The sequence below is a fragment of the Neophocaena asiaeorientalis genome, unplaced genomic scaffold, assembly GCF_003031525.2.
Source record: "Neophocaena asiaeorientalis asiaeorientalis breed wild unplaced genomic scaffold, Neophocaena_asiaeorientalis_V1.1 scaffold15, whole genome shotgun sequence".
Classification (NCBI taxonomy): domain Eukaryota; kingdom Metazoa; phylum Chordata; class Mammalia; order Artiodactyla; family Phocoenidae; genus Neophocaena; species Neophocaena asiaeorientalis.
The window spans coordinates 3,362,099-3,374,392 of NW_020185328.1; the positions used below are offsets into that span (position 1 = coordinate 3,362,099).

At 36.1% G+C, this 12,294-nt stretch overlaps 1 protein-coding gene across 1 annotated transcript in view; it reads right to left on the minus strand.

The window, feature by feature from the left end:
* Positions 1 to 12,110, minus strand: part of ANKRD13C (ankyrin repeat domain 13C) — an 80,055-nt gene extending 67,945 nt beyond the window's left edge. Inside the window, exon 1 of the mRNA XM_024734622.1 lies at positions 11,327 to 12,110. Coding sequence (XP_024590390.1) covers positions 11,327 to 11,771 — 445 coding nt within the window. The 5' untranslated portion in view covers positions 11,772 to 12,110. The remainder of the gene's footprint in view (positions 1 to 11,326) is intronic.
* Positions 12,111 to 12,294: the final 184 nt, after the last annotated feature.

A 12,294-nucleotide genomic window follows, 5' to 3' on the forward strand; every position in this document is an offset into this window, starting at 1 on the left:
AGGTGACAGGAAAGAACACCTGTCATTCATCAATATAATTTCTATATTTAATCATACTACATTACTATTATTAAAAATTTCTCTCATTATCTAGTTTACTTGATTCTAGAGTTATCATTGTATTTTAATACAAAGTTAGAAGGAGTTCGTAGGTTCTGTTATTTCTCCAACATTTTACCCAGAAGGAAAATCCATTCATTTCCATTCAATAAATATTTACTGAGGATCACTATGTGCTAGGCATAGTGCTAGACACTAGAGATTCAACCATTAATAACCTAGAAATAATTCTTGCCCTCGTGGAGTTTATATTCATAAAAGAAAGAGAAATATAAAATGAAACAAAATAGATTGTAAGTGTTGAGAAAAATAAAAGGCTAAGGCTGAAAATAATAAGGACAGACATATTTTTTGATATTTAAGTCAGGAAAATCTCTCTAAAATGAGATCTAAAAGCTAAGTAAGAACTATGAAATCAAAGAATGAGAAGAAATGCTTTCCAGACAGAGGCCAGAAATAACCTGGCATGTTCAAGGAACCGAAAGAAAATAAGTATGGCCAGACATAGAAAAAAAGGAGGGATTGGTAAAAGATTATATCAGAGAAGAAAAGGCTAGATCATGCAAGGTTCTATAACATATGGTAAAAAATATGAACTTACTTTTAAGTGGAGAAGGCATTAAAGGACCTTGAGTAGGGACATGACATGATACAAATTACATTTTAAGATCACTATTCTTAACATACAGAGAATGGAATGGAAGGGGACATAGGGAGACTAGTTATGAGTCTGGTGCAGTATTCCAGGGAAAAGATAATAAAATTGGTTGGTCTCAAAGTGGTAGCAGTGGAGACAGAAAGTAGACTGATTCAAAATAACTTGTTAATTAGACATGTATGGGTAAAAAGAGGGGGTAAGACAAAGAATGATCCCAGTGATTGACACTTGAGAACTGGATAGCCAAATGATGTGATTTACTAGATGGCCAGGTGGGAAGTGGAAAATGATAACTCCATTTTGGACAAATAAATTGTGAAATATCTCTGAGATTCCCAAGTGGAGATTAATTATAAAATCTGGAAATCCAAGGAGAAGTCGAGGCTGGAGATATAAATTTAAAAATAAGAAAAGAGAAAGACATTTAAAATCAAACATATAAATTTCTGAATATCCATTTTTGTCCTAATAGTAGGAAAGGTTGTAATAGTTCTTTCTTCACTTCCCTATCTTTCAGAAGAAAAAAAAAGTACCATGTTCTAAATGGTAGCAGAAAAAGAAAACAAAAAACTGATAATACTAGCTGCTGTCAAAGAGGATAACTGGGTGGATAAAGACAGGTGGGAGAGAAATTTTATTTTTACATCATATCCTTTTATATCTTTTTATACTTTTGTAGCATGTGAACATAGTAACTATTCAAAAACTTACACTCTAGAGCATACAGGTGAAGAAATCAAGGCATTTATGCACCTAGATAAGTACTCTTTGTTTTCTTAAACCCTCCAAGAACATATAGATGAAAAGGTAAAAGCCTCAGCACCTACTTAAGTTACAAATGGAACTTCCCATTACAAGTCCAAATTAATCACGATTTCAAAAGATTTATGAACTAGAAATGACTTTGAGTTCAACGATCCAGTCCCTCTCACTTTAAGGTAAGAACATAATCAGAAATACATACTACTTACAATCAAGGATGCCAAATGTCATGCTATGATTTCAATATTTTAAATGCAAAATAATCTTTATCAACATCATTATCTACCCAATACCACATTTACTTTACTGACTAAATGTATCACGAAACTAAGTGCTCAAGTATCCTAGTTTGACCCTTTACCTACTATCCCCTCAGTTTTCTAAGACCTCAACCTACTGCTTGAACTAATTTGTTACACAAAGGACACTAAAAACTTAAAATAACTTTCTCTGTTAACTTTTCAAAATATACTTTTAAATCTGAAATTGGATGCCTTGGTTCTAACTTGGTAAACAAAACTGTACTCTGTTTCGTTAAATGAGTAAAAAACATTCCAGTAATATTAAGACCACTATAGTCAAAGTATGCAAATTATCAACCAAATGGCTAGCATTTACAGGGCATATATTATATACTATGTGCCCAGCGCTATGCTGTATACTTTAGATATCTTATTTAATTTGCTCCCTAACCCTGTGAGACAAAGATTATTCCTATTTCACATGTCATAAGAAAAATACATCTAAAAATGGTTAAGTAATTTCCTAAAATTACATATCCAGAAATTGTGGGAGTCATGACTCTAAAACCAGTATTCTTTTTACTATACCAACAGATTTCAAACTTTCTGGTTTCAAGACCCCATTATACTCTTAAGAATTATTGAAGATCCCAAAAATCTCTTATATGAATAAATCTATTGCTATTTACGTTAGAAATTAAAATTGTTAAAACCATTACATGTTAATATAATTTTTTTATGAAAAAAATTGCAATTTTCCAAAACAAAACAAAAAGAATGACAAGAGTGGTACTATTTTAAATTCTGTAATTAAAAATAAAAACAAATTTAATTTAATGTCTGGCCTAATAGAAGACAGCTGGGTTTTTATAACTGGTTCTGCATTCAGTCAGGTGTAAATGCTGTTGTGAAGTATATGAAGAAAATCCAGATTCAGACGATATACACTTGAAAAAAAAAGAGGAGTATTTTAACAGCCTTTCCAAATAATTGGCGGTATTCTTTGATACTACACCAAAACTTAGTAAGTGGTTATTTCTTTAAGGTTTGTTGCCATGTGAGATCTCAAACCGTATCAATAAATTTTTTGTACTGTGGTACTCTGAAATTCATTGGTTTCTCTTACACTTTGAATGGATCTTTTACTGATGCATGGTTTTGTAACATCAGGCGTTGATCAGTCTAAAAAATACTGATTTACTGAGTTATGCAGATCTTCCAAATGTCAACACATTTCAGTATACAAAAATTTTTAAATCACATTTAGTAATATCACCAATCTGACCAGAACAGTCTTTAAATACTAGGAAGCTGTCAAGCTTACAGTGACAGAGACAAGTTTTCCAAATTCTAAATTTCATTTCAAAGCTTGAATTTTTTAATTGGCAACAAATATTGTCAATTGTTTTCCTTGAGGTCACAGGTTCACTTCATCCAATTTCCAGAAAATGTATGCCAAATATCCAAATTGTGATAACCATAGTTTGTGTGTAAGCTGTTCTTTCAAATAAAAATGGTGTTCCATGACAAAAGCAGCTAGTTTGGCTTACAATTCAACTGCACAAATGTTCTCCCTTTTTTTCTCTTCAGTATGCAGCAGAAAAGTATTATGCATAATTCACATTATGTCACAAAGAATAAAATGTCTGTACTCAAGATTAAGACTTAAAAATTAACAATTTCTACACCTTCATCAAAGACATTGTGAAATTGGCTTTTTTTTTTTTCCTACTTCAAGTACACGGCAGTGAATAATACAGTGACTACTAGCAGTTTGGTGCCTTGATTCATGCTAATGTTCCAACAATTTTACCCACCCCTGCTTTTGTACCATCAGTGAAAATGTCAGCGCTGTGAAAAAGGCAAACAATGACTTTGGGTTATTACAAAAATAGTTTTGACTTCATGTGCCCCCTAACGAGGGAGCAAAGCAGGAAATTACAAGTCCTAGAACCAACACAGCTCCAGCTTCCACAGACATCTTCAAGTCTCATCCAAGCAAGCAATAAAAAGGGAGAATTTTTGTGCTTTCTCTCATAAATGGTACTATAGTACTAAAACTCACACACACACATTACTTTCAATCTATCATCGACTCCTAACCAGCTCTACCTTCTCATTATTTCCAGTTACCCCCACTTATAATAACAGCATGTTAAATTGACCCATGCCCCCCACCAGTTTCTTTTCTGCCTCATATATTAGCCAGAAAGAGCCTTTTAAAATCAGATCATGTTACCTGACTATTCAAAACCCTCAAATAGTTTCCTATGTTATTCAAAGTAAAAGCCAAAATCCTTAACAATGGCCTGCAAAAATTCTACATGTTTACACCCCGGTCTCAAAATCTCCCATATCCTACCACTCTCTGCCTGTTCCAGCCACACTATTCTTTGAACATGGTACCTTTGTGTTTGCAATTCTCTGCCTAAAACTCTTTTCTGCCATATTCTCTTTACTATATTTTTATTAGTTCGTTTATTATTTATCTTCCCCCATTAGAATGTAAGCTCCCTGACAGCAGGAATAACTTTGTTCATTTTGTTCACTGCTGTAACCCCAGCACCTAAAACACTGTTTATCACATATCAGGAGTTCAGTATATATCTGTTAAGTGAAGGAATGAATGAACAAAAAAAGGGGGAAAAAAACTATGAAGAACCATTAGAATAGTGTTAAAATCTATTTTTACTCTCCAAAAAGCATTTTACCTCAGGACAATGCAGGTATCCACACAATTCTCTATGAAAGCCAACCAATATCCAAGAGGATATGCAACACAGCACAGGTGGCTTTATAGAAGTCAGCGCAGTGCTGATTAAGAGAGGATAAATTAACACACCTGACAGATATCTACAGCCAAGAATCCAAAGGTTCTGAACCAAGTTGCACCAGTAGTAGACGAAAGATGACTGACAGGAGAGGCAAATAAACCTTTTAGCAAACTGATAGGCAGTATAAATTCAAGAAGCAGATAAAACCTCAATTGAATGAAGTCCTAACTAAACCTCAAAAACTAGAATGTCCTCTACTGAAAGGGACGTCACAGCAAAAGTACAGCAAGATATTGATATTAATGGATATTACTATGATATGAGCCTTCATCATTAAAATATTTTCAAGTGTGGTCTCCCATTTAAGACTATAATGCCCCAAGAGATAGATATTATTATATCAACTTATTTCAGCAGTTAAATAAATAGTACAATTACATAAAAACCAGTTTGTAGAGAAGCATGGTCTCCAACTCAGATCTGATTCCATATATAGAAAAAGCCTTCTAGTTTTACAGATGATCTTTGGGATACCAACAAGACTAACAGGCTTAAGAACAGATGAAATGCAACCACACAGTTAAACCTCACATATCCTGATAACTAACACCATTCATAATCTTTAAACAGTTAGAAAAGAGACCTTTTCCCTTTTTCCTACCCTCATTTGACATGCTTCTGTCTTGCTCTAAAACTGATCTTCTACCGCTCCCCAGTGAAATAAATGGTATATGAACAGGAATATACTGTTTGTCTTTCCAGCCCCTATCCAATTTTGGAGAATCTACACTCCTTTTCTAGAACACAAAGCATCCTGACAATTACCTTGTACTCTTCATTTAGATTTCTATGACTTATGAATGCCATTAACTTGGGACAGACATATTCAATTCTCCAATAAGTCCTCCAGAATTCTCCTGCCTCATTGCCGATGCCCAGGACACAATATCATCAGTAATTGCTCATTTCTGCTTCCTTTTTTGCCAAAGTTTGAAGGTCAGACTTCCTACTTCTACTGTTCAGTGAAGGCAGCTCTTCAGAGGTAGCTCTGCAGATGTGTTCATATCACAATTTCAAGTAGCAGTTCATGTTCTATAGTGCTAATGGTGATGGCATCAGGAACTCATTTAACACCAGGACAGTCCTATTCTGTTGGAGATGCGCATGCAGGAAAAGGTGAAAGGAAGAAGGTTCTATTCATACAGTCATGGAGATCAACTGAATCAACCCCACAGGATCAGTGGAGTGACAGATTTCACAAACAAATCACCCTCATACCCAGTGACAGTGCATAAAACTTTAATTATCTTGGGCCTCCAGAAACCACTTTTTTTCCTAAGGGAAAATGAAGTATGCCTTCCAAAAACAAAATTCAGAAAAGACTACAAAACACGAGGAGGACAGATACAAAACTACTAGTGTTCTTTTAAAGATGTGCCTCTTGACTAAAATTGTTCACCTGAGACTTCAAGATTTCTTTTTCCATGCAAAGTTTACCTTTATAGTCGCCTTTTCTCAAACAGACATATTGTGCTTTATTCTCTTGTATCACCCATCATGAAGGTTAGGGACAAAAACGAAGCAGAGAAAATGATATCAAAAGAAAGATCAATTCATATAGAATAAGCCAAAATAAACATATTGTATGGGCACCAAAAAGATTTCCTATCGCCTCCATTCTCAAATGTACATTTTTAAATTTTCTGAACGTAAGATGTTTTAAAATCTCTGTCTGAAGAAATCTGTCAGCCACCAGACACAAGTTAACCATTTCTTTATCACTTCATTGAGTTACCTGCATTGGCAGGAATATTCTCAAACTGACTTTTATTTTAAATTTGAAATCTCTAATCACTATGTAAAATAGCTTCAAGAAGATTACACTACAATTCAGTAAAAATGAAAATTAATTGTGTATAGAGAAGATGGCTTGTCACATGCCAGACGATGTAATTAAAGGCAGTAGAAACTGCCAAACCTCTCAGAATAGATCAGGAATTTTCACATCTAGGAAACGCTGGTTTGAGCAATTCATATATCAAGAACTTTTGTCACTCTGGCCCCTAAAAGCTTCTGACTAATGTCCAAGATAAGGTGCTTAACTTCCAAAGATATTTGACTCAATTAAGGGAAAAAACAAAATTACAAGTTTAACAAATAGGATGCAGTCAAAATCAAGAAAGTCTTCTGTAAACTTCATAAGCATTCTCAGTTCTAAAGGGGAAGAAGTAAAAATCATTAGCACCAACTATAAAAAAAATAGCATGTTACCATGATGCTTTGTTTAACTACCAATGGCAAAAAAGGATTCAGAAAAATCTTCACACTCAATGTGAAAAAAAGCCTAGACTTAAACTTTAATCCTATACTTAAACAAAAAAAGGGCGGGTATATAACTAAAGATATACTAATGATATAAGGTTTAAGTAATTTTTGTACACTTAATGTATCTTTTTCCCCACCCGAGAAAAGCTGTTATTAAATATACCATGTGTCAAAATCATTGGCATATTTGAACACAGTATATATATGATATTATGGCTGTTACTGTATTTAACTTATATTTCAAGAGATATGTTTGGATCCAAATACAATATTACTTAATATAATTGATGGCTTAGAAAAAGCAATTCAAACTCAACTAACATTTTTCCATAAAAGAAAAAGCTCTATCCTTGCTCCTACTCAATTTGACAATAATTTGTAAATACACATACATACACACACACCAAAAAAAGTTTTTCAATTCAGAGATCACTGCAAACTGAAAGAGCTAATGAACAGTGAGCTAAATAGTGACCAAATTAGGATTCAATAAGCTTTCCAGGTAGGTAGAATAAAGGATCAAGATTAACAAGATAAAAATTAATAAATGTAAAGTCATGTTTTTAGGTTAAAAAAAAAAATAAGGACAAAAAAGCACAGAACAGAAAGACAGCCACTTACTTGAGAATAAACAGTATTAAAAAATCTACATACTCTTGTACTATATTATTTAATGTATGCTCTTTACTAATATACATTACTAAATGTGTATTCCTTAGAGCAATAAATATAGTCTCTGTCTTTGCTGATGAGGCTACTATAGCTTCAACACTAAGGCTAGTTCTGGGCACCATCCTCAAAGGAAAGAACTAACAAACCAGAGTTTCACTAAAAGAAGATGACTAAGATTTTCATTTACTTTTTTAATACACCTCTATAGCATTTACTGTGTTTCAGGGACCATTCTTAAAATTTTATAAACCATGTCATATGAAGAATGGATACGGAAGTTAGGAATGTTTAACCTGAAGATAAGGAGAACATGATAGCTCTTGCTTGTCAAATACCTAAAGGGCTATCATGTAGACAAAGTAGCCTATTTATCCGTGCCATTACATAAAAAGAAACATAACAACAGTAAGAGATTTGGGCTCTACAGAAAATCTCTGTGAGCTGTTCAGTGGCATTCTCTCTCTACAAGTACTAAATGAGAAATATATATTAAAGAACTTTGCCATAAATTGCCACATACACATTATTAAAATTGACTTCTTTGCAAAACAGTGCATCCCGATCAACAGAAATATTTACAAACAGGCTGATCATGTGCTTTGGAGTTCCTGCTGTCAGTTCAGTTCCCAGCTTTGGAGCTTATTTACTAAGTATGCAACTTTGGCAAAGTTTTCTTGACTCTCCAGGCTTCACTTTCCTCACCTTTAAAACAAGGATAAAGCTACCCTTTATAGCAGGGTTATTGTGAGAATTAAATGTAATAATGTATGTAAACACTTAGCATAGCGCTGATGTATTTAATAAACTATTATTATCTTTGATGATGATCATCATCATCATTACATTATGGAAGGAACATCTAATGAATATAAAACTATGTCATATGATGTGGTATAATTGTATGGCTCTGCTATGCACCTGTATGAGTGTATGATTCTGCTATGTACTCATCATGCTATAACAATCCAAATATAACAAAGAGCTTGTTTTTGTTGGGTGACTCAAAACACATTTATCTTTTGTAATTTGAAAGGAAAAATAATCTAAAAAGACTAAAGTATCCAGGTCAGTAAAATTTCATGAGTAAAAGTAATGTAATATAGCAGGGAAATTATGCAGCTACAGGGGAAAAGGAGATTAAAGAAGTAGCACATTAAATAGAAGCCACTCTTCCTTAGGAGTCTTCACTGCAGGAGATGAGAATGTAAATTGCAGGCAAAACAATTACATTTTCCACAGGTATGTGAACCATTGGTTACATTCATCAAAAATATCAACAATGTAACAGAATGTAACCTGGTGCAGCCTTTAAGAACAGTATGGAGGTTCCTTAAAAAACTAAAGATAGAGTTACCATATGATCCATCAATCCCACTCCTGGGCATATATCTAGAAAAGATGAAAACTCTAATTCGAAAAGATACATGCACACCAATGTACACAGCAGCACAATTTACAATAGCCAAGACATGGAAGTAATTTAAATGTCCACGGATAGATGAATGGATAAAGAAGATGTGGTATATATAGACAATGGAATACTACTCAGCCATAAAAAAGAATGAAATAATTGCCATTTGCAGCAATATAGATTGACCTAGATTATCAGACTAAGTAAATCGGAGAAAGACAAATATCTTATGATATCACTTATATGTGAAATCTAAAAAAATGATACAAATGAACTTATTTTCAAAACAGAAATAGACTCATAGACATAAAAAACAAATTTATGATTACCAAAGGGGAAAGGGAGGGGGGTGATAAATTGGGAATTTGGGATTAACAGATACACACTACTATATATAAAACAGATAAACAACAAGGACCTACTGTATAGTACAGGGAACTATACTCAGTATCTTGCAATAACCTATAATGGAAAAGAATCTGAAAAAATCTAAAATACATATATATATAAAACTGAATCGCTTTGCTATACACCTGAAACATTGTAAGTCAACTATACGTCAATTAAAAAAATAAAATCAACAATGTAAGGGCAGCTAAGTACAATGCAAGCATTTAGTATATCAAGACGACTTAGAGAATTTCAGTGGGCTAAGGAAGAGTTCAAGGATATTCAGGATTCTAATTACTTTGAACAGAATTTGTACTTTAACAAACCAACTCGTAAATGCTAGATGACATATGCAAGCCCAATAATCCTGCAATTCAGTACCTTCTGTGATCAGTCAAGAAAATCAGTTCTAACATACTATACTATCATACTTTGTCAGTCATAGTCACCTCTTTCTTCTTTCAAAGGGAATCAACTCTCAAAAACAAAAGTTTTATCTATTTTCAGGTACATTTCAATGTAATGGAACTCTACAATTTAAAGGCAATGGCCATAAGATAAACTATATATATATATAGCTACTATGAAGACCAAATCTGAAAAATGTCCTAATAACTAAACAACCCGAAGCTACAACAGATCTCCCACTAAAAACTGTTTCCCAAAGGGTTAGAAAATAATTACCATGAACGAACAATATTATGTCGTTGCAACAACAGTAAAGTAATTAAGTAAATTAAATGTAGGAATGAAAAACTGGGTGCAGCTTTTAGGAACACTCTGGAGGATTTGATTTTTGATAAATGAGAGGTAGTAATTCTTACAATATTGTAAATTCAGAATACAAATGCAGTTGTTAGAGAATTATACAACCAACAGAAATCTTACTTTTTTCTTTTAATGTCAATTTTTGCCCTAATTGTACATAAGAAGCCTAGAGTCCAACAGAATTAAGGGAGGTTATTCCACAGGCAAGTATTTCATTAATGTGTTGCACTATTTTGAGCAGAGTTGAGTGTGTTCTAACTGAATGTATACAATACTCACGTTCAGTTAAAAGCTGAGCTATTAAAAATATTTGCCAACTACCCAGTTTAAAACGGCCTATCAAATGTTGAAAATATCAGTGTTGACTATAGTTTTCATTAATTTACTGTGGCTTAAATGTCAACTCAGTCACATTATGTTTTTAGAAGAAACAGAAAAAAATTCAGCTAATAAATTAAAGCAAAAAGTAGAAATACAGTCCTTGAATAACAAATGACACTATATGTTGTCATGTAGGATATGATGAGGTTACTATGAAAAATCATAGTACTATTTTTAGTCACAGATCATCAAGATAAAACATTACTATTAGCAATTATCTATCTAAAACAAGCAAAAAACTCTAAGCTCTACTTCAACAAAATCTTAGCCACTCAGAAGTCACTTTACATGCTCCAGGTATCAAATGCCAACAAATTTGTACTGTGGCTTTCAGAAATCAAAGCATTTGCAAAGTGTAAACACTTTGTACCAAACTAAGCTTCCTAAAAGTAGAAGAAAAAAGAAAGAAAAGAAACAGACAACCTGATGACACGTAGAAATCACAACCAGTTGCAGTCAGGTTGGGATTTGTACCTGGGCAATGAAGGGAGTTGGGTAATTTATATGTTCAAAATTCAAGATCCCAAGGGGGTAGGGGGGTTGAAGAAGAAAAGATACAGTTCAATAAACAATGGATGATAACCAGGGTGGATGAGAGGCAATCTAAAATTTCTTATGGTCAAGAATCAACACACTGAAGCCCTGTCTCAAACATAAACCAAACAGCTTCTAAGAGTTTGAAGTAGCCAAGGAAGAAACATTCCTTCGCACCCACAAGAACCAATCCCGAAACCACTGGCATGCTATTACAAGATTTACGGGCATTTGGCTTGGAATGGTGGGCAAAAGAGAGGAAAGAAGGGTCTGTTAGGATTTCAGAGGCCTGGGGAGACACAACCTAGGCTCTGGGAAGGAGAGGTGGACAGGGGCGAGCACTCCTCACCGTGATTATCTTTCTGCCCGATATTGTGCGTGCGGATGAGAGAGGACAGTCTCCTCACATCCCCCTTGAAGACGCACTCGTGCACCGGGTAGTGTGCGGGGCAACTGCCTCCACCTGCGACGACAGCAACGGGGTTGGTGCCCGCTAAAAGAGCCGGGGACTGGGAGGTGGTAGTCACGGAGGAATTGTGCAGCGGCAGGGCCGGGGCGCCGGGGGGATTGGAGGAGGCCGGAGCTGTCTTCAGCTGTAGCCGGTGGTGATGGTTACTGAAGATCTTATGACAGGCTCTACCGCCCTTGCTGCTGCTGCCTGTGCCAATCCTGCCTCCGGTAAAGGTGCCGCCGAGGGCAGCCGCCGCTTCCTCATCCCCGGGCTCCAGCAGGTCCCCCTCTTCTTTGCTGGGCTTGTGGTCCCTCCGCAATGAGCGGATCTTCTCCCCGGTCATCGCCGCCAGGGGCAGAGAGGGGATCCAGGAGGTTCACCCCTGGCGACGAAGCTTGCGCTGCGGCCGCACAAGGCGATTAGAGCGGTGGCCAGGATACTCCAGCGCAGCATGAACTCCCAGAGCGCCCCCGAGCCCGGGACAAACGCATCTCCCGGAGGAAGAAGAGCCGGCTCTCGCCTAGGCACGAAGGGACGCGCGCTCGCTGGGGGGAGCTAGAGTTCAGGTGCCCACGACACCAGAATCCCCGTCTCCACCGCCGCAGCCGCCGCCACTGCTTCACACCGAAAAACAGGGGACGGCCATCTTCCCCTGGCTTCTCTCGCGAGAACTCCCCTGGGAAGGAGGAGGGAGGAAACACCGCGATAAGTGAGCTGCCTGCTCCCTCCCTCGCAGGTTCTGTTCCCAGGGTTGCAGAATGCCGGCGCTTCCCAGGCAGTGGGTTCCCGCCCCAAGCTGCAGTCTCTGAACTAAAAGACCGGGATCCAGCGTCCTGATGTCCGCGCTTCTTGTGGGCCGTCTGAAA